The following is a 24,029-nucleotide window of genomic DNA, read 5'->3' on the forward strand; positions in this document are numbered from 1 at the left end:
GCATTCCTTTTCTAATTAGGAAAAATATTCATAATTGAAAATACAAGATATAGATGTTGGCGGGAGGCTGTCTAATGTGGTTTACCCTGAGGCTCTGTGCTGCTCAAAGAATGGCATACTGGCCAAAATAATATGAATTTTCTCCGTTTGTTAACACTGTTCCAGGTAGGAGGCCGGGTGTGGTGGCCCATGCCAGGAATTTCAGCACTTTGAGAGACTTGGGTAGCAAGATAGGGAGACCTTGTCTCAAAAGAGCAAATCAGGAAAGGAAATGTTCCAGGCAGGTAGATAGGAAGGATAGCTCAACTAATGCCGTGGATCCTGCACAGGGTAAATGGTTTCCTCAGGAACAGGTGAGCAGCTCTTTTGTCCCTGTCCTGAGTCTAGTGTGAGGAGATCAAAGCAGGGCTGCATGCTCACCTCAAACCTCTATCCTGGGGGAGGGTTAAGGCAGGCTTGTGGTGAAGACAGACAAAAGGACCAACCACCATGTGGTCTGCTTTTTGGGGCATTTCCTAGCTCTATTGAAGAGGTTCTGCTAGGGGCCGATTGTGATGTGGGGAATTTTCCCGAAGGGCAGAATAGCTGTGTGTGCATGAGTTCATGCCAAAGTTTCCCAGCTCCATCCTGCCTGGGGGAGAACCGTCGCTTGGCCTCCGCTGCTCTTCTCTTTCTCCATGTGTCCTGACCGGCCTAGAATCCCCTGCAGGTGTATTTCCTCCTTCCACATAGGCAGCCTCACCTTTTGAGTTCTTCCCCCACGGCTCCGTGGCTGCCTTGCCTGCAAACGTGCTTTGCTACCTGAACGCATGCCTTTGGGAACTGGGGGTGGCCTTGAACCACATCGTCCCTTCCAGGCAGGAGTGCAGCAAGCACAGTTACCTTTCATGCTCACCTGGGTGTGTTGTGCACACTTAGCCATGTCACATTTTTGTCTCTCATACCCCTCACTTGTCCCACCTCACCCTTCCCAGAAAGTCTAGAATGACAAGAAAAAGCTTTTGGAGTGTGAAGAATTTGGGAGGAAACTTGGCTGGTCACCCTGGCCTCATACCATAAAACTTACAGATTTGTTAATGTTCCTTTTTAGTCCTGTGATTCCCCCCAAATTCCTTACTAATATTCTGAAAAGAATCGCTGACCTATAATTCACATACCGTTCATTTCACATAGCAGGAGCACAATCAGTGCTCCTAATTAGTGTATTCACACAGGTGTGTAGTCATCATTTCAATCAACTGCATTATCACCCCAGTCATCCTGTACCCACTGGTCATTCTCTGTGGTCTCTGGCCTTTGCCTTTCACTACTCAACCCTTTGTCTCTTTGGATTTGTCAACTTGGGACTTCCCATACATGGACACAAATAACATTGCTCTTTTAATCTGTAAAGGGGTTTGCTGGCCTGTCTGTCTGTGCACCACATGCATGCAGTGCCCATGGAGGCCAGAAGAAGGCATCGGATCCCCTGGAACCACCTCGTAGGTGCTGGAAGAAGCCATCTCTCCAGCCCAAGTGGGGTCTTCCGTGCTTAGCTTCTCTTAGCTTACTCTTTTTCCAGGTTTGCTCCTATGGTTGCATGTGTTACTTGCTTTCTCTCCTTTTTGTAATTATGTGTATATTGCCTTTTGTTTACCTATTCATCTGGATAGACATTAGGTTATTTCTTTTGCTATTATGTAGAATGCTGTCCTAAACATACTTTTATTTCTCTTAGGAATGTACCTAGCAGTAGAATTTCTAGGTTATGTGATTACTTTGTTTTAACTGTCTGAAAAACCAACTGTTTCCAAAACAGATATAGCTTCATTTTCCTCTTGGAAGTTTACACCCGCTCCAGTTCCTCCTGCTTCTCACCAACTCTTGTTACATCTTCTTAGAATGGCCACCATAGTGGGTCTGTGTGAGCATGCCCTGCCCTTTTGGAGGTCAGAGGACAGCTTGGAGAGTTGATTCTCTCCTTCCCTTGTGAGTCTTGGGTTGAACTCAGGTTGTCAGGCTTGGTAGAAAGTGCCTTTACCCACTGAACTCCGTCTGTCCATCCATCCATCCATCCATCCATCCATCCATCCATCCATCCATCCATCCGTCGTATCATCTATCTATCTATCTATCTATCTATCTATCTATCTATCTATCTATCTATCTATCTATCTTACTGAGACAGGGTCTCATTCTGTAACCCTGGCTGGCTTCAAACACCAAGACCCATTTGCCTTTGCCTCCCAAGTGCTGGGATTAACGGCTTGCAATGTTATGACCAACCTCTTCCCTTTGTTTTCTTGAGGCTGGATCTTGCTTTACATAGTAGTCCTAGTTGGCCTGAAATTAACTGTATACCAGGCTGGCATCACACTTGTAGTGATCTGCTTCTGCCTATTTTGGAGCATAGACATTTAAAATCTTTTTTTTTTTTTTAAGATTTATTTATTTATTATGTGCACAGAAGAGGGTACCAGATCTCATTACAGATGGTTGTGAGCCACCATGTGGGTGCTGGGAATTGAACTCAGGACCTCTGAAAGAACAGTCAGTGCTCTTAACCTCTGAGCCATCTCTCCAGCCCCTTAAAATCTTTTTGGTAATGTTCATTGCTTATTTATTTGTGAGCAAAAACAAAACAAAACAAAACAAAACAGGCAGAAATCATGAGAGACAGGCATAGCATCCCAACTACCCCCATTTTAGTAGCAAGGAATGGCCTTCTTTCATCTTGATAGGGTCTTGCTATGAGCCTCAGCTGGCCTAGAACTTTGAGATGCTCTCTCCTTAGCCGCCTGAGTTCTGGGATTCTGTGTGTGTGCCTCTGTGTTCAGACTTCAGTCACAGTGATAAAAACAAAATTGATCCCAGGAAGTGAGGGAATAAGGAGCCTAGCTTAGGCTCACACACACTGGCTGAATTAAGTGAGATACATGGACATAACTCTCAAAGAATGTCCCCAGCACCAGTGGCACTGTTTCAAGATATGGTACAGGCTCCTGAGATGGGAGCCCAGCTGTGGGGAGGGTGTGCCTTGTCCTGTGTGTTGGGGTCTGTCCATGGCTGTGTATTGGTCACTTTAAATTCATTTAATTTTGTGGAGGCAGGGAAGCACTCTGGGAGGTCAGAAGATGACTTGGGAATCAGTTCTCTGGTACCTTGTGGATCCTGGGATCAAACTCAGGCTGTCGGGCTTGCTGGCAAAAGCCTTTACTCCCTGTGCTCTATCTCACCAGCCCAGGGTGGTGGTGTTGGGAAATATTATTTTAAGGTGTGTTACTTTTGTTTATGTTGCATTTGTTTAACTCTGTGAAGCTGTGTTACTGTGTCTGTTTAAAACACCTGATGGTCTAATAAAGACCTGAATGGCCAATAGCAAAGCAGGAGAAGGATGGGTGGGGCTGGCAGGCAGAGAGAATATGTTGAAAGAGAAAGAGAAGAAGTAGCCAGAGAAGGAGGAGGCCTCCAGGGGCCAGCCACCCAGCTACACAGCAAGCCACGGAGTAAGAGTAAGATTTACAGAAGTAAGAGAATGGGAAAAGCCCAGCGGCAAAAGGTAGATGGGATAATTTAAGGAAAGCTGGCTAGAAACAAGCCAAGCTAAGGCTGAGCATTCATAATTAAGAATAAACCTCCATGTGTGATTTATTTGGGATCTGGGTGGCGGGCCCCCCAAAAGACCAAAGACCAGTCAACATTTACACTTTTTTAAGTTAAGTTATACTTTTTTCCCCATTTTTAGATATTTTATTTTATGTGTATGAGCGTTTTGTCCATATGTGCATATGTATGTATAACATGTGTGGAGTACACAGAGGCCAGAAGAAGGTGTTGGAGTTAAGAATGACTATGAGCCACCCTGTCAGTGCTGGGAACCAAACCCAGGTCCTCTGCAAGGGCAGGTGCTCTTACCTGCTGAGCCACAGCTCCAGCTCATGTTGTGGTGTCTTACCAGGCCTGAGAGTCATTGAAATTTGGCCTTGAAATCATTTCAGATGAGCCCGCTCCTGCTTTGTACCATACTCAGGGTGCTCACGTTAAAAACAGACCTGGGCCTTCCTAATCTTGGCTTTCTGGAGGTGCCTGCCAGGTGACTCCCAGGCTAGAATAAGAGTTGGGGAGAATCTTCTACTTACATGGAAAAACTCAGAGGCGGGAATGGAGGAGCCACCTGTCTTGTTAGGATTGTGATGGGCGCCTTCCAGAAACACACTCTCAAAACCGAAAGCAGCTTTTGCTGACATCTGGTCCTTTCTGGGACTCTGATATTTTTATTTATAAAATGACACTCATTTCCCCAAATAGAGTCTTATTTTTAACGGGCCTTTTCCCTTTGAGGGGTGCCTGAGGCTCACAGCTTTGCTCTGCTTCAACGTGGCAGATATGGTAAGGGCCCTGGTCTGTGTCAGGTGTGGCAGGGAATGTGCAGACGTCAATGCCGTGTCTTGTCTTCTGGAGTCGGATTTCTTCCTCACCTCTGCCCCTTCTCCATCTCTGTCTGGGAAGGGAAAACTTGCAATTAGTGGCAATTGCCTAGTCTGCTGTGCTGTGAATTCCACAAAGGGAGAGCAAGTGAGCCAGGAAGCCTGGCCATTGCTAGCCCTCCTCCCCCAGGCTAGTCCGACTCAGCCCAGGACAGCCATGACCGCAGCCCAACAGAGAGTCCTAAGCTTACTTAAATCGAGACCTCCTTGCCGTGCCTGTCAACTCGATTGCAGAGTTCTCCGGTATGCATTTTGCAGATGACAGTGTTGCGTCACAGTGTCAAAAGATGAGACACACCTGTGACCTAAGCCTTTCTTCCCTCCATCCAATCCCTCAGCTGCCCAATATGTTCGGTGATCTGCGGTCTACGTTTATTGCCTTGATGATTGGATCCTACGCCTCCTCAGCAGTTACCTTCCCAGGAATCAAGGTGAGGGTGTGGTCAGCCAGTGTCACCCCGCCCCTCCAACTCACGCTTTCTCCCAGCCTCGGTCATTGCAGCCTCTCTCAGGAGAAATCATTATGGGCAGTAGGGATGGCCCCTCAACTGCCCCTCCCACCTGGGCAGGATGCACCTGGCACCACGGGAGTGAGAAAAGAAAACCACTGGGCCCAGAAGGGGAGGGCTTGAGTGGTGTGCTACCGCGTGTGACCACAGGCTGGTTGGGGAAGGGACAGCAGGGTGAGTGAGCCGGCCTCCGGTCTCGGGAGTCTCCAGCCTGTTGATGTTACTCTCCATTAGCCAGAGCTCTGCTGTCTGCCAAGTTAGCTCAGCTGTTTCCCTCTCAGGCCGGATTCTGAGCCTGTGGAAGTCACATGGGACCAGGAAGAGCCGAGGCTCACAGTCTCCCCTGTTCTGTCGCTCTGTCAGGGTGTCACCAGGGTCTTTTCCCTCCCGAGGCACTGGCATCAAGGTGAAGCTGACTCTAGGGGTATGGGGTGCTGTGATGATGAGAGGGAGCCACAGATGTAGGCTGGGAGCCCGGGGTCCATGTGGTGGGTGGCAGGAATCGGGCCAGCCATCCTGTGAACTTCCTCTTGCTCCTGGATGGTGGAGGAAGCAGACAGCCCCTGTCTTCTGTATATTTGTACATGCTGGGCTCCATCCTAGGGAGCTGGGCAGCTACATGCTAGGACACTTAGGGGACCCTCACACTGGGTCTGGGGAGAACCGAGGACAATCAAGACAGGCCTGGGGACACAAACCTGTAATCATAACTACTAAGGAAGCTGAGGCAGGAGGGGCAGTAAGTTTAAGGGTAACCTGAGCAAGTTAGTCAATGATTGTCTCACAGGTTTGGGGTTTTTTTTTTTTTGTTTTTTGAGACAGGGTTTCTTTGTGTATCCTTGGCAGTCCTGGAAATAGCTCTGTGGACCGAGCTGGCCTTGAACTCACTAAGATCTGTCTGCCTCTACCTCCCAAGTGCTAGGATTAAAGGCATGTGCTACCACCACCACCACCGCCACCTGACTTGTCTCACAGGTTTTTTGTTTTGGTTTGGTTTTTTGTTTTTTAAAGATTTATTTATTTATTATGTATACAGTGTTCTGTCTGTATTTCTGCCTGCAGGCCAGAAGAGAGAACTGGATCTCATTATAGATGGTTGTGAGCCACCATGTGGTTGCTGGGAATTGAACTCAGGACCTCTGGAGGAGTAGCCAATGCTCTTAACCCCTGAGCCATCTCTCCAGCCCATCTCACAGTTTTTTAAAGGCCGTGGGTAAAGCTTACTGGTAGACACTTGGCCAGCACATAGAAGACTCTAAGTTCAGTTCCTAGTTTAAAAAAAAAAATGGCGACACCTACCCTAGCCAAAGCACCCTTCCATGGAGGAGCTGAAGGAGCTGTGTTGGTCAGTCTCTTGAGTGTTTTGGAGCACCTACCATGTGTATTCTTTTTTTTTTTTTTTTTAAAGATTTATTTATTTATTATGTGTACAGAAGAGGGTGCCAGATCTCAATACAGATGGTTGTGAGCCACCATCTGGTTGCTGGGAATTGAACTCAGGACCTCTGAAAGAACAGCCAGTGCTCTTAACCTCTGAGCCATCTCTCCAGCCCTACCATGTGTATTCTTAAAGGCTAGAGAAACATCCATGCCTGAGACTGCCAGGTTCCTGTCCTTGGGGAACTAGACTGATAGTCCATGAGCCCAACAGCAGAACTGACTAGGCTGCCTGTAATCCCAACACCCTGGAGGTAGAAGCAGGAGGATGAGAGTTCAAGATTCCAGCTGGGTGGTTGTGGGCGGCAGCATCGAACGCCTGTAATCCTAGCACTTGGGAGGCAGAGCCAGGCGGTTCTCTGTGAGTTCGAGGCCAGTCTGGTCTACAGAACGAGCTCCAGGAAAGGTACAAAGCTACACAGAGAAACCCTGTCTTGAAAAACCAAAAACAAAAAAACAACAAGAGTTCAAGACTCCATAGTGAGTTTGAGGCCAGCTAGGGCTACATGAGAATCTGTCCCAAAACGAAGAAGAAAAACCCTTAGAAGAAGCAGAACAGCCTTAGCCAGCACTGTCGCTGTAACCCTGTGAGACAGGCATGGCAGCGATAAAGTGGTCATCTCTTAAGATAGTGACATTTGCAGCCAGGGCTGTTACACAGAGAAACCCTGGCTAGAGGGAAGAAAGACATTTAGCTGGGCAGTGGTGGCTCACACCTTTGATCCCAGCACTCGGGAGGCAGAGGTAGGTGGATCTCTGTGAGTTCGAGGCCAGCCTGGTCTACTGAGCAAGTTTTAGGACAGCCAAGGCTATACAGAGAAACCCTGTCTCCAAAAGCAAAAAAAAAAATAGAGCCGGGCAGTGGTGGCGCACACCTTTAATCCCAGCACTCGGGAGGCAGAGCCAGGCGGATCTTGAGGCCAGCCTGGGCTACCAAGCCAGATCCAGGAAAGGCGCAAAGCTACACAGAGAAACCCTGTCTCGGAAAAAAAAAAAAAAAAAAAGAAGAAGGTGACATTTGGTTCAAATTGGATTCCAGGGACAGAAAGGTTGGGATTATCAGACTGCAGGGTTTCTGACGGCCAAGCAGCTCAGCTCACGGGATTGTGCCTTTTCATACAGCCCAGCACAAAAGGAGCTCCCAGAAAACTCTCCCTTGCCCATCCTAGCTTCCCACTGATAACTCTGCCCCCTCACCTGACAGCTCATCTACGACGCTGGTGCCTCCTTCATTGTCATCCTGGTGGTCTGGGCTGGCTGCTCCGGCCTGGTCTTCCTCAACTGTTTCTTCAACTGGCCGCTAGAGCCCTTCCCAGGACCAGAGGACATGGACTACTCGTAAGTGGGCGTGCTCTCTGCCCTACCCTCGCGCCCCCCGCCTGGGTCTCCAGGTGGCAGCACCAGCAGACCCCCTTCCTGTGGCCTCCAGGGTGAAGATCAAGTTCAGCTGGCTGGGCTTCGACCACAAGATCACAGGGAAGCAGTTCTACAAGCAGGTGACCACGGTGGGACGCCGCCTGAGCGTGGGCAGCTCCATGAGGAATGCCAAGGAACAGGCTGCACTGCAGGAGGGCCACAAGCTGTGCCTGTCCACTGTCGACCTGGAGGTGAAGTGCCAGCCTGATGCCACAGGTACACCCCACGCCCGACTCTCGCCTTCCGGGTTGGCCCAAGAGACCTGTGGGGGCATCCTCATTGACTGCGGGGGGGGGGGGGGAGATGGGGGGGGGAGGGAGAGCCCAGGGCCCCTTGATTGGGAGTCATTGGCTGAGGCTGTCTGGGTGTCCTCTCGACGAATTCCTGTCTCAAAAGGGGCAGAGGCACCACCTGTCCTGATTTACAGACACTCCCGCACAGTAAGCACATGGGGCCTTCTTCCCTTCCCCAGGCCCTGGATGGGCCGCGTTTCCTGGCCTTGAGCCCCGTGTCTTCTTCCCACAGCAGCCCCCTCGTTCATGCACAGCGTGTTCAGCCCCATCTTGCTGCTCAGCCTGGTCACCATGTGCGTCACACAGCTGCGGCTCATCTTCTACATGGGGGCCATGAACAGCATCCTTGAGTTCTTGGTCAGTGGTGACCAGAAGACAGGTGAGTGTCGCCTGGTCTTGATGCACCCCTCAGGGGATGGCAGTGTTATGGCCCTCACCAGCCAAGTGAAGCCCACCAGCCCCACCAACTGAAGGAACTCTGTTGAGCGAGGTCAGTAGGGCTGTGAAATCGCTGTGTCTGAGGCCCTGTTGGCTTGCCAGGGCTGTGTTGTCAGACAGCCTGGCTCTTCTTTCATGTCCCCATCAGGGTTTCCGGGCTAAGGAGGGAGGATTGAAATAGCTCGTGTGTTTAGGGTGTGGGGTGTGTGTTTCCAGTGCCAGTGGGGAGGGCTGTGTTTGTACCAAAAACACTGCCCAGAGCAGAAGACAGCAGCCCAGCCCAGCCCAGCCCAGCCACATCCCTGATCTGAAGGGACTGGCTTGGCGTTTGGACAACCTAGGGGCTGAGGGAAGGACCTTTGTCCTGGCAGAGGACTATGGGTCAGGGGAGGCCCATTCTAGGACCAGTGTCCCACCCTGGGAACCAGGGGAAACAGGCTTCCCAGGGACCAGTAATCCAGTTGAGGCTTGTTCACTCTGGGAAACAGAACTGATAACCCACAGGAAAACAGCCGCAGGTCTTCAGCTGACGAGGGGCTTTGCTTCGCAGAGAAAGTCAGTACTTCCCCAGGGCCTGGCTGACTCAGCTTTAGTCATCCTGAGCAAGCAGGACAGACAAACACATTGGGCAAGTCCTCTTTGTTGGCAGCCCCACCAGCCTGCCACTTTCTTTTGTTGGCTAACTTGTTTTTACCGAGGGAAAGATAACGCGGTCCTTGCAAGGAGCCGAATACCAGTTTTCCACAGGGACAGGAAGGCCTGCTTTCACAGAGGGAAAAGCTCCAGGCACCTACTGGCTCCCCAGCAGAGAGAGGAAGTAGAAAGACTAACGGGCAAAAATCATCGTGGGGCTCAGTAGTGGCCTCGGGGTCCTTACGGGAGAAAAAGACCTTTAGCATGCCGGGTGGCGGTGGCGCACACCTTCAATCCCAGCACTCGGGAGGCAGAGCCAGGCGGATCTCTGAGTTTGAGGCCAGCCTGGTCTACAGAGTGAGTTCCAGGAAAGGCCCAAAGCTACACAGAGAAACCCTGTCTCAAAAAACCAAAAAAAAAAAAAAAAAAAAAAAAAAAAAAAAAAAAAAGACCTTTAGTTTTAGCTTTGTTTAGTCCAGAACTTTATACCCCTGGAATCTTTCTGGTTTGTTTTAAAATGTGGGGTCTTGAACTAGAAATGTGACTCACTTGGTAGTGCTTTCTCAGCATGAAGGAAGCCCAGGGTCCATTCTAGCACCACATAAATGATGTGGTAGTGAATGCCTGTAACCCCAGCGTTCCAAAGGCAAAAGCAGAAGATCAGACGTTCGAAGTCATCCGAGGTTACACAGCAAATTGGAGGCCTGCCTGGGTTAAAGAGAATATATCTGGGTGGGTCTGGCTTGCTGCTTCGCCTAGACTCTCAAGCCGCCCTCCCAGTTCAGCCTCCATGAGCAACCAGCATCTTCACCTGCTAAGCTGGTCCCAGCCAAAGACTTTTATTTAAGTAAAAGACCAAAAATTCAGCTGGTGTGATGGTAATTCTAATACTTGGCTGAGACAGGAGAATCCCCTATACAGTGAGACCAACCTGGTCTACTAAGTAAGTTCCATGCCAGCCTAGGCTACTACATCTCAGAAAAACAACCATGTTTTACCATATTCTACAGAGTGAGTTCTAAGACAGCCGAGGCTACACAAACCATGTTAGAAAAAACAAACAAAAAATGGGCATCCTGATTCACTCCTGTAATCTCAGGTACTAGACAGGCTGAGGCAGGAAGATTATGATTTTGAGGTCAGTTTGACTGTACAATGAGACCTTAAACAAACAAACCAACAAACCAGCTTCCAGACGCAGAGGGAATCGGGAGAGGAAGTCAAGAGGCTAGCAGACGAGAGCTCTGTCCCTCCCAGTCTCTGGCAGCCACCATCCACAGCCCTGGCTCTGCTCGGAAGGGCTGCCCTAGGGTCAGGGAGCCAGCGAGGGGAGAAGCCTGGCTGTCTAGGGAGAAGTGAGGTGTCAGATGACTGTGCAGCTGGTCCTTTGACCTTTCCTTCTCTCTGAGTGCAGCAGGAGGTAACAGTGACAGAGCGGCATTCCCGCAGCGCCACATGGTAGAGCTGATTCTGCCAGACCGTCTGTCTTCAGCACGCCACTTCCCCGTCAGGGTGCCTAGCCAGGGCCACAGGCCTGACTCACCAGCCTGCCAGTGATGAGTAACCAGCAGTCAGGAGGATGCCAGCTGGGCTGGACTCTCAAACCATCTCTGGAGCTGGGGTGGGCGAGGCCTTCACTGGGTGCTCTAGGGGGTCTCCTGGGAAGGGGAGTGTGCACTGCCGGGCCTTGGTCTAGCCTGCTCTAGCCCATCTCCTGTCTTTTTGTGCTCATACCACTGACCACTCCTTTCTGTTTTTCTACCTTTGCTTTCTTGATGAAGTGATGGCGACCGGTAAGCAAGGAGACTGTTGGGGAACCTTGCGACACCCCTTGCAGCTCTTGTCTGACCAGCCCAGGGGCGTCCATTCTCAAATTCCAAACATCCCTCTTGACTAAATTGGCGGGGTGTGAACATTTAGTGGTCAACTATCTTTTTGTCCCCCACCCCCGATGATTTTAAATCTCTTTGAGAGATGGGAAGCCCTGACGTTAGAGTCCCTGTGAACGATTCCTTCCTGGTCCATTTCTGGAGACAGAAAATAATGGTCGGTCACATATAAAACCTGGTCATGGGCATTGGTGATTTTGTGGTTTCCAAGTTAGAGTGACTTCCTGGATTGTGGTGTGGGGGAGGGGGTTGTCATTGTGACACACTGGGTTTCACTGGCTGTCACAGGGGAAGCAGTAGAGGTTTGGAGCAGAAAAGTAGCCTTTGTTCTAGCTTTGATTTCAGAAGGTCTGTAGATCCCCTCAACCCACTGTGACCAGGGGGCTCCAAGTCAGACCTCTGAGAGCCTGCTGAAGTCCCTCAAGCTGTTCCCCGGGGCTGTGCAGAGCTCCCATGACATGCCATCTCCCTTCCCAGTTGCCCTCTACACCTCCATCTTCGGTGCGCTCCAGCTGCTCTGCCTGCTGACTGCGCCTGTCATCGGCTACATCATGGACTGGAGGCTAAAAGAGTGTGAAGATACTTCTGAGGAGCCCGAGGAGAAAGACAACACTCAGTGCGTAGGCCACAGCCCACTCTGTACCACCACAGCCCACTCTCGGCCCCCAGAGAAAGATGACCAGGTCATACTGTGTGTTAGGACAGGAGTGGTGAGAGGCGTGTTCAGGACCCTGGCGAGCCCAGCACCCACTGTCCCCACCTCCATGGAAACTGTCTGACGTGATGAAGTGTGGGAGCTTCTGAGGTAGACGAAAGGAGAGGGAAACCCAGGACCCCAGCTTGGCACTGACGTTGTTGGCACAAGCCACACAAGGGGGTTATTTTAAAGTCACTTGCTGCTGGGGTTCACTTGCGTTGTAAGCTACTCCAACCAAGTGTGCTAATGATGTGCTGATTCTAAAGATTAAACAAGGCTCTGGAAGCCTGCTTTATGGGAGGGCTGGGCTCTAAGATCAGAGGGTGAGTTAAGTGCTGTCTTCTACAACTCCCAGCACGTGATAGGCTGTTATTTATTGTATCAGGCCCAATGCCAAGCACTTAACACACAATGGCTCACTTCAGCTTTAGTACTATGGTGCAACATGTGTTAGTGTTGTACCCATTGTACAGATGGAGGTGGCAAGGGCTCGGTGTTCAAGTCTTCTTACAGAGGTGGTATAGTTAGAAAGTGGTGGGCCTGGGGATTGCTGCCTTCCTCTGAACATTTGACATTCATTCTTGTGATCATCCCTGGGGGTTTCAGTGCGGGTGGCGTGGCTGGAATCAGTAAGAGTTAATCCACAGGGAAATAATTACAGAGGCTGTTATCTAGGTTAGGCCCTCGAGCCAGAAGGCTATCTGCTACCCTGGTTCCATCTGCTGGGTACTTATTTCCCTCACCCCATCCTGCCCCCCAAGGGGAAACCAACTCGCTCCCTCATTTGGCTTATTATCTGGCCTATTACCAGCTTCCTGCAAGATACAGGTGCAGTGAGGCTTTGCAGCACCCTCGCTGGGGCACGCTCTGCTCCTCCCCCTCCCTGCCGTCAGCTGAGCTCACTGACACTGAGCAGGGTTGCGGGGTGACGCTGTCTTCTGGGCTGTGAGAGCCTCCACTGAATCAGCCTGTGCTCAGCTGAGAGGGCGAGAGGGAAGCCCGGAGAGTGTCCCCAGTGCCTGTCTAAGGTGTGCTTGAGTGGCCCATGGGACTTGCATCAGTCCACATCCTGGGATCCCTGAGATCTGGCTTTTGGGAGAGGGCCCACCTTCCCCCCAGGGAGCCTCACCCCCACCCCAAGCCCTGTGTGCTCTCTCTCCACAGAGGTGAAAAGAAGCAGAAACGGGACAGGCAGGTCCAGAAGGTTACAAACGCCATGCGGGCCTTTGCCTTTACAAATGTGCTGCTCGTGGGCTTTGGGGTGACCTGCCTCATTCCTAATCTGCCTCTACAGGTAGGTCTGAGGAGAGATCATGTAGGGGATGGGACACAGATGAGGGATGTGCAGAGGCTAAAACATGCATGTGACTTAGTTCGTTCAGTTTGGCCGGCTGCCAGCATCTGCTGGAGGTCTGTTTGGTTGGCCTTCTCCACTCCCCAACTCTGGGCTGAAGAGGAGAGTGAGCTGAGAAGACCAGTTTTCTTTCCTAGGACTCCAGGAAGGCACATTGTTCTTCTCTGTCCTTGGGCACCTTGCACACCATAGGCACCACTGCCATCTGTTTCCTGGAACTATGCGGTTTTGCATTTTTTCAGACACTGGAAATCTGATATCTAAAGAGATTTGGCCAAGGCTGAGTGTGGTGACACACGCTTATAATCCCAGCCTTCTTAGTGGCAGAGACAACAGTGTCCACATGACTGTTATCCTAGAGAGAACAGAGAATGGCCCAGGTCCTGGCTGGGTGTCAAGGTTCAAAGGCTTACTTCCTTTGTACAAGATTTCTTTTTCTGGCGGTGTTTTTTTTGAGACAGGGTTTCTCTGTGTAGCTTTGGAGCCTGTCCTGGATCTTGCTCTGTAGACCAGGTTGGCCTCGAGCTCACAGAGATCTGCCTGACACTGCCTCCTAAATGCTGGGATTAAAGGTGTGCACCACCAACACCATCCAGCTGTACAAGATTTCTTTTGTCTTTTGAGACAGAGTCTTTCTGTGTAGCCCAGGCTGGCCTCAGACTTGATTTTCCTACCTTGGCCCTTCAAATGCTGGGATTACAAGATTGTACCATCATGGTCGCCTTGCACAAGATTTCTGAGTTCTGAAGCCTAACTTGCTAGAGTTTGTTAGCCAAGTAGACTTTGCACCTGCCTGGCCCCACCCTTCGGTCTGTGAAGACGTTTCTAGCAGTCCATTTGGTCCCAAGTTTACAAGGAGAAGGGATGCACCTGATAACATTGCTTCCCAGTGGGTGTAGCCCAAATGCAGATATGTCTCACGCCAGCCCCAGGAGGAAATAAAGAGGCTCTTTGTTTACAAGGTGCCAGGTGTTGAGCTACGTTGTGCACACAGGTGTGCACACCCACAGGTACTGTCTCACATACGTGCTGGCACTGGGTGTGCAGACCAGAGTAAGCCCTGGGAGACTCGAACCAGTTCCAGGGAGGAGACACTGATAGACCCCTGTCATGATCATCTTGTCCAGTTGAGGGACGGTGCTGAGTTGCAGACAGTTGTCCACTTTTTGTTTAGTTCAGTTCTCATGGAAGGCTAGTTGTGAAAAGGCAGCAATGCATGCCAAGCAAGAGACAGGGCTGTGTAAATCCACATCTGCATGACCTTTCCAGGCTGCCAGGAGTAGCCCTGGCCCCTCCACCCCCAGTCCTGGCAGCAGGTCCTAGCTGCTACTGCACGATGGCAGGGATGTAATGAAACAAAGGACGGACACAGGACTGGTCCTATGGTGGCAGGCTAGTGCCTCTCAGGGATCATTAACTAACAAGGCCTTCTCAGAGGTTGCTAACAGGAAGAGGCCTTTCAAAACCTGTGATAGAGATTTATGAGGCAGAGAAAGACAGCCACTTGCCGATAGGGCCTGGATCACCAGGCCTCTGGGAGACCTCTGGGAAAATCCTCACATAAATATAGATTCTTAGGGTTGGGTAAGGGAATCTTAAGCTGTCATGCATGCTCTCGCCATGGCTGATATTATACAATATATGGAAGATACCTTCAGAACAAACAGTAGTAATTCTGGTGAAAGAATTAGGAATTGATAAACTCTGATCATTCATTGCCTTCTGTTTGTTTGTTTGTTTTTTTTATAAGACAAGGTTTCTTTGTGCAGTTTTGGTGCCTGTCCTGGAACTCTGTAGACCGGCTGGCCTTGAACTCAGATCAGAGATCCCCCTGGCTCTGCCTCCTGAGTGCTGGGATAAAAGGATAAAAGGCGTGCGCCACCACCGCCCGGTTGCCTTTGTTTTAAGGCAGTCAATTTAGCTTCTTATTTTTATATTATTTATTGGTTTTTTGAGACAGGATTTCTCTGTGTAATTGTCTTGGCGGTCCTGGAACTCTTTTTATAGATCAGGCTAGCCTCAGAGATCCGCCTGCCTCTGCCTCCTGAGTGCTGGGATCAAAGGTGTGCACCACCGTGCCTGGCTTAGTTTCTTTCTTTTTTTTTTTTTTTGAATTTTTAAAAAATGTTTTTATTATTGGTGTTTTGTCTGCATGTGTGTCTGTGTGAGGGTGTTGGTTCCTCTGGAACTGGAATTAGACAGTTGTGAGCTGCCATATGGGTGCTGGGAATTGAACCCTGGTCCTTTGGAAGAGCAGCCAGTGCTCTTAACTACTGAGCCATCTCTTCAGCCCCCCCCCCAGCTAGTTGTCAGTTTATATAATTTTTCATAATGACTGTTTAGCAACTGGCTACAAAATTCATGCAAGGTTCATCAAGGTGGCTTAGCTGTGAGAGACTTTGGCCACCAAGCCTGATGATTTTGATCCTGGGACCCACACAGAGGAAGGAGAGAGTTGGCTCCTGAAAGCTGCCCTCTGACCTCCACACACACCGTGACATTTGCACACCTAAAATAAATAGATGTCTTTTTTTTTTAAAGAATCATATATATATATACGTATATATGTATATATATGTATATATATACGTATATATTGTATATATATACATATATGTGTGTGTGTGTGTGTGTGTGTGTGTGTGTGTGTGTGTGTGTGTGTATATATTTGAGCTGAGGATCGAACCCAGGGCCTTGTGCTTGCCAGGCAAGCACTCTACCACTGAGCTAAAGCCCCAACCCAAAGATTTATTTATTATGTATACAATATTCTGCCTGCATGTGTCCCTGCAGGCCAGAAGAGGGCACCAGATCTCATTACTGATGGTTGTGAGCCACCATGTGGTTGCTGGGGATTGAACTCAGGACCTCTGGAAGAACAATCAGTGTTCTTAACCTCTGAGCCATCTCTCTAGCCCCTAGATGTCATTTTTTAAAGAAAGAAAGTTTAACATTTCTTTTTGTGTGTGTCTGAGCGTTTTGCCTACATGTATAAGTCTGTGTACCAAGTGCAGCGCCTGGTGCCTACAGTGGCCAGAAGGCATTAGGTCCCCTAGAACTGGAGTTGCAGACAGTTGTGAGCCACCATGTAGGCATTGGGATTTGAACCAGGTCCTCTGGAAGAGCAGGCAGTGTTCTCGACTGCTGAGCCATCTCTCTAGTAATATTTTTTTTAATTACAAAAAATGAGCTGGAGAGATGGTTCAGTGGTTAGAGCACCCAGTGTACAGGGGCCTAGGTTTGGTTCCCAGCACCCACATGGTGACTCACAACTGTCTATAACTCCAGTTTCAAAGGACCTGGTGCCGCCTTCTGTACATAGCACGTGTACATATATTCAGGCTAAACACTGATACACATTAATTTTATTTATGTGCACACACACAGGCAGGCCTATGGTTAACAGGCTGTGACTACTAATTTTTTTTTTTTTTTTTTAATGTTACAAAAAGTTTTATCAAGGGCCAGGCATGGTGGTGCATGACTTTAATCCCAGCACTGTGGAGGGATCCAGCAAGCAGATCTTTGTTAGTTCCAGAACAGCCTGGTTTACATGGAGAGTCCTAGGCCAGCCAGGGATACACAGTGAGACCTCGTCTCAAAAACCAACCCCCCCCCCCCCCCCGCCCATGAAAAAAAAGCACCCTGCAATGGTGAGCTGGCAGCAGCCAACTCCAGAAGGAAAGGACAGAGGGGGTCCTGAAGGGTCTCCTGCTCACCCGCTTCCTGCTTCCCTCCCTCAGATCTTCTCCTTCGTCCTGCACACCATTGTGCGAGGATTCATCCACTCTGCAGTAGGAGGCCTATATGCTGCTGTGTAAGTCCTGGAAGCTTTGGGTGGTGTGGTGGTCCTGACCCGAGGGAACTGCTGGTGGCATGGAGACCCTGAGCTGGCCTGTCCTACCTTTCTGGCATGTTTCATCTGGTGTCAGGGACAAGCACTAGGGTTTCTGTGTCAGTAAAGGCCGTCATACGTACTGACAGCAGGTGAGTCCGTAGGCAGACAGTTGGGTGCCCACAAGCCATGGCATTTAACAGGAAGTCAGTCTCTCAGCTGGGGTCAGTGCCTTAGGGCCTCTGGAGGGGGGGGGGAGTTGCTGGTCAGCCAAGTCCTGCACTGTCCCTGGCTGCTCACTGGGCCAGGGTTGGGTTCTGGCTGCCGGAAGCTAAATACTGAAGTGTAAATAGTCCTCAGTAGGGGCAGTGACATGGATAACTGGTCCCAGAAGTGCTGGGCTGTCCTCACCCAGGGCTTCAAAGGGCCCGTTTGCAGGGCATGATCTCCTTGAACCCTGCCTGCCTGCAGTGACATCTATATCTTTTCCAAGAAGCCATACAGCTGCTCCTCTTGCCCGGGGCTTGGCCCACAAATTGTCACCCAGGTTCTGTCATCCTCCGTCTGTGACCGTGAATGCTGCTCTTACTTGCCCAGGGCCTCCCTCATACCTCGGGGGCAGCAGAGCCTTGTGTTCCCCAAGTTTAAGCCCAAGACTCCTCCCTCCCTTGAGCAGCTTCTTACAGGGGTTATTCCAGGTGCTCCTGTCCCTCACCTTGTCCCCTTGCCCCAGGCTTGCAGGAAGTTGTGGCTGCCCTGGCAGGGTGTGAGGGAGTCGGGAAGAGCTGTAATGCTGAGTTTCTGTGATTGTGCAATGCCCTTAGAGGGGGGTACAGCAGAGCCAGGCTCAGCCTCCAACCTGCTTCCTGGGAACGTTTCCCAAGCCTCAAACTCTGCTGGCACCGTGCTTTCCACTCTGCTCAGCCCTACACCTCCAGGCTGAGGGCACGTCTGAGTATGGGAGAGGCTTTTCTCCAGAGTCTGAAGCCTCAGGGGCCAGCCGGCACCCCACCATCCTGAGGCTGGTCCTGCCTCTTCCCACAGGCACCGATGGTGCAGCCCCAGTTACTAGCATACCCGAGCCAGGCCGGTGAGGGATTTGGGAAGCCTGTGAATGGTGCTGGCTGTGACGGGTCTTATTGCCCCAACAGGTACCCCTCCACACAGTTTGGTAGCCTCACAGGACTCCAGTCTCTGGTCAGCGCGCTCTTTGCTCTCCTGCAACAGCCGCTGTTTCTGGCCATGATGGGTCCTCTTGGAGGAGACCCTCTGTGGGTAAGAAGAGTCATGGTGTCTCTCTGTTCAGCTCCTGGGAAAGGGGGACCCAAGGATAAGAGGTAGTTTGGGAGCTTTGGACAGAACCCAGTCCAGGGGTCCCTAGTGGGGACAGTGGCCAGGCAGGAGAAAAATGGCCTCTCTGGACCTGATTCTGGGGTGGATCCCAGGCTTTCAGCATTCTAATGGAGATGTTGTGAGTTGTCCCAAGCCCAGCCCAATCTCTGAAGGCTGCTGAGTGTCACTCACGTGGAGAACTGGGGAACTTAGATGCTGGAATGTGGGTCAACAGCCCCAGGACCTCTTGAACCTTCCTGTTTATTTTTCCACCCTGCGCAAGTGTGGGAGGGTGCTGCCCCCGTGTTGAAGACAGCTCCTTATGCCAGCCCCCTCCCCACCCTCCCAGGTGAACGTGGGTCTGCTCGTCATGAGCATGCTAGGCTTCTGCCTGCCACTTTACCTGATCTGCTACCGGCGCCAGCTGGAGAGGCAGCTTCAGCAGAGGAGAGAAGACAGCAAACTGTACCTTAAGGTCAATGGCTCGTCCAACCGGGAGGCTTTCGTGTAGTGCCCACCCACCGCCTCTGAGCTGTGGCCTCCTGCCTGTGCTTCAGTGACTGACCGCTGCCATCTCCCCGCCCCAGAGGATCCCATGCGCTCCCTGGATGCTGCCCTTCACCACACTGGAGCCCATACTTCTCACAAAGCCTTGGCCCTGCCAATGGAGCGCTGGTGTGGAAGGACAGGACAGGGTCCAAGAAAGATGAGCCTCCCACTGCCAGAAACGAGGCTGGCCTGGCCCAGGGACTCTGGGGTCTTGGATCTCCATGGGACCTGTACCTGGAGCCAAGGGGGGCCCCCAGCAAGCAGGCTCTCCCTCACTGATCTGGATTCTGCCTCTTGCCAAAGCAGAGGGGTCTGCCATCCTCTCCCCACACTACCTGTCCCTGTGCTGCATGCCCACCGACCACGCCTACCTGAGGACAAAGGCCACACCGTCTGCACTCCCTTGCCTGGCCCCTTACCTCCCCTGGCCAGTCTGTGGCTGCCTGAGGAAGGAAGGACCCGCTTCCTGTTGTTGGTGCTAACCCCTTTGTAATCCCACCACTCCCCCCCACCCCCATGACTAGTCCCTGGCCTGCCCTTTCCTTGAAGGCCTGTGGAGAAGCCCCCCTGCCACAGACTGGGGGAGGGATGGAGGACAGAATAGTTACACAAAGCCTCGGGAGCCATGGGCAAGGCATGTTCCACAGAGTGGGGGAAAATACATCTCTACTGCCACCCTTGTTCCCGCCTGCATCCCGAAGGGAACCGAGGTGACATCACAAAGGCACCCCTCCACCCACACACAGCTGTTTTTCTGGGGTGGAAATAAGGCCGCCGCCGCTGATGGGCATGGAGAGTCAGTCAGGCCTAAGTGGGGAAGAGGGCTAGCGAGTAATCGGGTGTGTGTTTGTGTGTGTATGTGTGTGTACAAGTGTGCATATATGCTAGGAGGGGAGCCCCAGGGCCTGCTTTTGAGAGAAAGGTCCAGACCAGGCCTGAGGCAGATTCAAGACTGGAGAGTCAGCCTTGCTTTATGATGGGGACCTTGTGTGTGGCCATGTGGTCACAGTGCCCCCTGCTGGCAGACTTATCAGGGCACTGGAGCTGTTTGTGGGAGAAGCCTAGCTGGCCTGCCTGGCTCAGTAACCCACTTACATTGACAGCCCCCCAGAGATCCTGTCTGAGACCTCTTGGAGTGACAAGAGGGGTGGGTTAGTTTTTAAGGCTATGGTTTTCTCAAGTTTTATCAGGATTCTTTTTATGAAGCAATAAATCCACTTTCCTGTTGGTAATGGATGACCCTCACATCAGTTGACCTCTCTATGTGCTTGTTTTAAGACTGAGAGGGAAAAGGCAGGACAAGAGGGTCTGCCAGAGAGAAAAAGCCTGTAGTAGCACACACTTTAATCCCAGCACTTGGAAGGGTGAAGCCGGAAGAGAGTTTGAGGCCAGCCTGGTCTCCATGGAGAGTTCCAGGGCTACACAGTGAGACTATAGATGGTCTGCTAATGATAAACCCAGTTGCCCCTAGGTGCTCTGTCCTGAGTGACATGTCCAGGGAGATGGGGCCTGTGGAGAAGTGTGGGCCGTCCATCTGCCCTCAGTTCCAGCTGGACAGGCTGACCCAGAAGCCTTCATCTCTACTGTTTCCTGTTAACTCATAACCCCAAGGGTTGTCCAGGAGAATCATAGGCTAAATAACTTTAGGATGGGGTGAGGGCAGACAGAGACCAGGCCCCCGGCCAAGTCCAGGCTCTATGGTAATAGCGGACTGAAGTCTTGGCTCCAATCCGTTCAAACGATACCCCCACAACAATGAGCTGTTGGAAGCCCTTCGCTGTGGCTTCCCATGGTTCAGTGGCAGAGCTCACTCTTAGCACGGACAAGGCCTTAGGCTCTGTTTCCCAAAAGAACTGAGTTGGCATTTTCCAGAAACACTCTTAGAGCACTGGTTTGTGATGCCCTGCTATTTTCTTTTGGAAAGCTTCTGGTCAGATGTTGAGTATTCAGGTTTGGGGAACCCACAGCTCTTTCCCCCGTGTTTGTGAACATCACTGTTGAGAAGGGATGTAGCGCCAGATGTGGTGACAAAGAGGACCCTCTGTAAGTTTGAGGCTAGTCAGGGCTACACAATGAGACCCTGTCTTTTTAAAAGAAAACCCACTAGTGTTTGCAAAGACGTAAGGAGAACTGAAAGTTTTATGCATTGCTGTTGGAATGGTAGAGCTGTGGAAATACGGCACAAGCCGGTAATGCCAGAATCAGTTAGGCAAAGGACAGAATGTTTCAGCCGGAACTGTAACCGAGTTTCACATACAAGGTTGTGAGAAGCAGCTGAGGGATGGGTGACTAATCATAGGAACCATGCCCATCCTGCGTGTGTTACACAGTGGCTACTTACAGAAGGTTCTGCAGTGTTAAGATTGTAGACTTCAGGGCAGGGTGAGGATATAGGTCAGTTGGTAGCATGTTTGCCTAGCTTATTACACAAAGCCCTGAGTTTGATGCTCAAATAAAACTGGGCATGGTGGCACATGCCTGTTGTCCCAGCACTTGAGAGGTGGTGACATCAGGACCAAGTGTTGAAGTCATCTTTGGTCACATAGTAAGTTTGAAGCCAACCTGGGTTTCAGGAGATACATCTTTTAAAAAACAGAAAGACAGTTGGCCGTGAGTCTCACCTGTTTCTTGGTTTGATTCTGGTGCCTCCCCCAAGTTCAGATGCACAAGCGAAGAGGAAAGTAGGTTGAGGGAATCCCTGCCTGACAAAGCCCCTCCCTGCATGGGACATACTGAGGTTGGTTAGACATGACATGAGCTGCCCCTGGCAGCACTGAGGAGCCACACCTTTTGAGCATGACAATTTAAGGGAATATCCTAGGATCGAGAAACCAGACATTCAGATGGAAAAGAGCCCAGAGCCAACATGGTTTGAGGCTCAGAGGCGTCAACCAGCAGCAGGGAACAGTGTGTGGCAAGCTAGATGAGCTGGGAACTCCCTAGTCAAAGGCCATTCTGCCCTGACTTGGCACAAGGTCCACGTGTTTTCCTAGTGTCTTTGAGTCACAGCAGCAGCCTAGAGTGGAGTGAACAGTTGGAGAAACAGTTCCAGAGAGGGAGAGTGACTTGCTCACAGTGAGAACAAGGAGTCTCGTGCCTCTCAGTCACCAAAGCAGCCAAGGCCGCCTAGGCCAGAACGTCCCATTGGAAGCAACAGTCCAAGGGGTACCAGCCTTCCAGTGGAGCAGCAAAACCCAGAGAAGGGGTGCACGCCGTGTCTTGGAGCCAAAGCTTCCTCAGGTATGGGGCAAGCTATGTGCACAAGGGTGAGACTGATAGGTACTTGGAAGAATAATTCCCCGATGACTTGAGAGGTACGGTGAGACAGGGACAGAAGCACAGGCTAGACAGAGGCAGAGGCCCCAGTGGCTCCAGCCTTTTCGACTGTCCCCTAGTTCTGTGAGCTCTGGAGGTGGAGGGAACAGGAGGTGATGCCTGGCCTGTGGTTTCACTTGGTGAGGACAGGCAGAGACTCGTACCTCTGGAAGCCTTTCCTTTTGTGGCCTAGGCACTCATCAAGAATGGCCTGTTCACAGCTGGCTCCAACCTTCCTTAAGGTCAAAGACAAAGCACAGGCCCTTAGGGGCTACTTTCTGAGTCCCCATGCCCACACCCAGAAGTTCTGGTCAAAACTTGTACATAGCCAGGCAGTGTACAGCACACTTTTAATCCCAGCACTCAGGAGGCAGAGGCAGGTGGATCTCTGTGAGTTCGAGGCCAGCCTGGTCTATAGAGTGGAGTTCTAGGACAGCCAGAGCTACACAGAGAAGCCCTGATTCGAAAACCAAACCAAACCAAACAAAAACATTTGTTTGTAAACCCTTCTTGTGGTCTTGTACAGCCTGGGCAGTCAAAAGGACTGGGCTAGGCCCCGTGGACACTGGAAATGGGTGGAGGGACACATACCCAGTATTGCAGTCATATGGACAGCTGTCCCAGACAGTAGCACAAACACATTCAGCCAACTAGAGGAATGGGAATCTTCTTGTTTTGCTTCGAGGCAGGATCACACTTGTCTCTCAAATTGGCTTTGACCTGGCCATCCTCCTGCCTCAGCTTCCTGAGTGCTTGATGCCCTGCTCAGTGGGATCTGTTGCCCTTTCCTGTCAGCCTGTGCGAACCTAGGCAGATACACCATCCGGAGTGACGGTGATGGGTGGGGACAAGCATAGGATAGCCTGTGGTGAGGGTGTCCTGTTCAGAGCTCCGCAGTGTCTCCACAGAGCCAGGCTTCGGGGGGCATCACAGCCTCAGTGCTGTTCCCAATGAGTGTCCCCAATGAAGGGCACTAGGGTAGGTCCCTGTGGGCTTTGGAGGCAGGGAGGTCCCTTGGCTGTGGGAGTGACCAGGGCCTGCCTAAGTGTATTGGCTACTTCCCTCACACACAGACCATGGCGGCCTGCACGGATAAGAGTGCCTGAGTGGTTCAGGGGAGCTTGCTTATCCTCCGGCTGTAGCCCTTCCCTGTGTTAAGGGTCAAGGTGAGACTGTATCCTCATGGCTCTAACTCACCCCACCCTAGGGTGTAAGCCTCCCGAGTGTTCTGGAGAGTCGGTGTCCTCTTGGAAGGCATCGTGGTCCCACCCCCACAGCCACCATCTGTGCCCCTTGGTCCCTGCAGTGAGTCATTCTTACATGGACAGCTCCAAGATAGGACCTTGGGTCTCTTCCTTGACTGTCCTCTGAGGGAAGCACAGAGGTTAGCAGCCACACGTCATTTTCCCGGAAAGCTTGAGTGTCGTTTTCCTCCAATGCAATGGAGGCATCCATGTTCTCACAGTGTGGCTAAGGGGACCTGTAGCTAAATCAAATGAACACAGTGTGTGTCTCGTGAGGCAGAAACTTAACCGTTGTGCCCTGGAGAAAGGCAGCCAGTACAGGGAATGAGGCACCCCCTCCTTCATATAACAGGACACTGACAAGGTGACTGACCACGGTCCCCTCCCCTCACAACTCCCACAGTGGAGCCTTAAGTTGTTCTCTTGCTCACTTTTCCATTTTGTCTTTCACACCTTGGTAAGAGGCTTGGCCAGAGTCTTGAGGTCTAAAGTCCCAGTCCTGGGGTCGCCCTTCTATACTACCTTTTAAAATGACTGCTTGGCTGGGCCTTGTGTGTGTGTGTGTGTGTGTGTGTGTGTGTGTGTGTGTGTGTGCTGGGATTTGTGTGTTCTGGGATGTGTG

The 24,029-nt window shown here is 51.1% G+C and overlaps 1 protein-coding gene across 9 annotated transcripts in view; it reads left to right on the top strand.

The window, feature by feature from the left end:
- Positions 1 to 20,093, top strand: part of Slc43a2 (solute carrier family 43 member 2) — a 42,929-nt gene extending 22,836 nt beyond the window's left edge. For 7 of the 9 annotated variants that reach the window (XM_036195959.1, XM_036195955.1, XM_036195957.1 and 4 more), the window contains exons 6-15: positions 4,805 to 4,897; positions 7,617 to 7,750; positions 7,842 to 8,044; positions 8,354 to 8,500; positions 10,974 to 10,985; positions 11,559 to 11,697; positions 12,943 to 13,072; positions 16,876 to 16,949; positions 18,119 to 18,242; positions 18,649 to 20,093. In XM_036195959.1, coding sequence (XP_036051852.1) covers positions 4,805 to 4,897; positions 7,617 to 7,750; positions 7,842 to 8,044; positions 8,354 to 8,500; positions 10,974 to 10,985; positions 11,559 to 11,697; positions 12,943 to 13,072; positions 16,876 to 16,949; positions 18,119 to 18,242; positions 18,649 to 18,810 — 1,218 coding nt within the window. In that variant the 3' untranslated portion in view covers positions 18,811 to 20,093. The remainder of the gene's footprint in view (positions 1 to 4,804; positions 4,898 to 7,616; positions 7,751 to 7,841; positions 8,045 to 8,353; positions 8,501 to 10,973; positions 10,986 to 11,558; positions 11,698 to 12,942; positions 13,073 to 16,875; positions 16,950 to 18,118; positions 18,243 to 18,648) is intronic. The other 2 variants (XM_036195952.1, XM_036195953.1) reach the window with 2 other exon arrangements.
- The last annotated feature ends 3,936 nt before the right edge of the window (positions 20,094 to 24,029 follow it).

Source organism: Onychomys torridus, chromosome 8 (assembly GCF_903995425.1).
Source record: "Onychomys torridus chromosome 8, mOncTor1.1, whole genome shotgun sequence".
Classification (NCBI taxonomy): domain Eukaryota; kingdom Metazoa; phylum Chordata; class Mammalia; order Rodentia; family Cricetidae; genus Onychomys; species Onychomys torridus.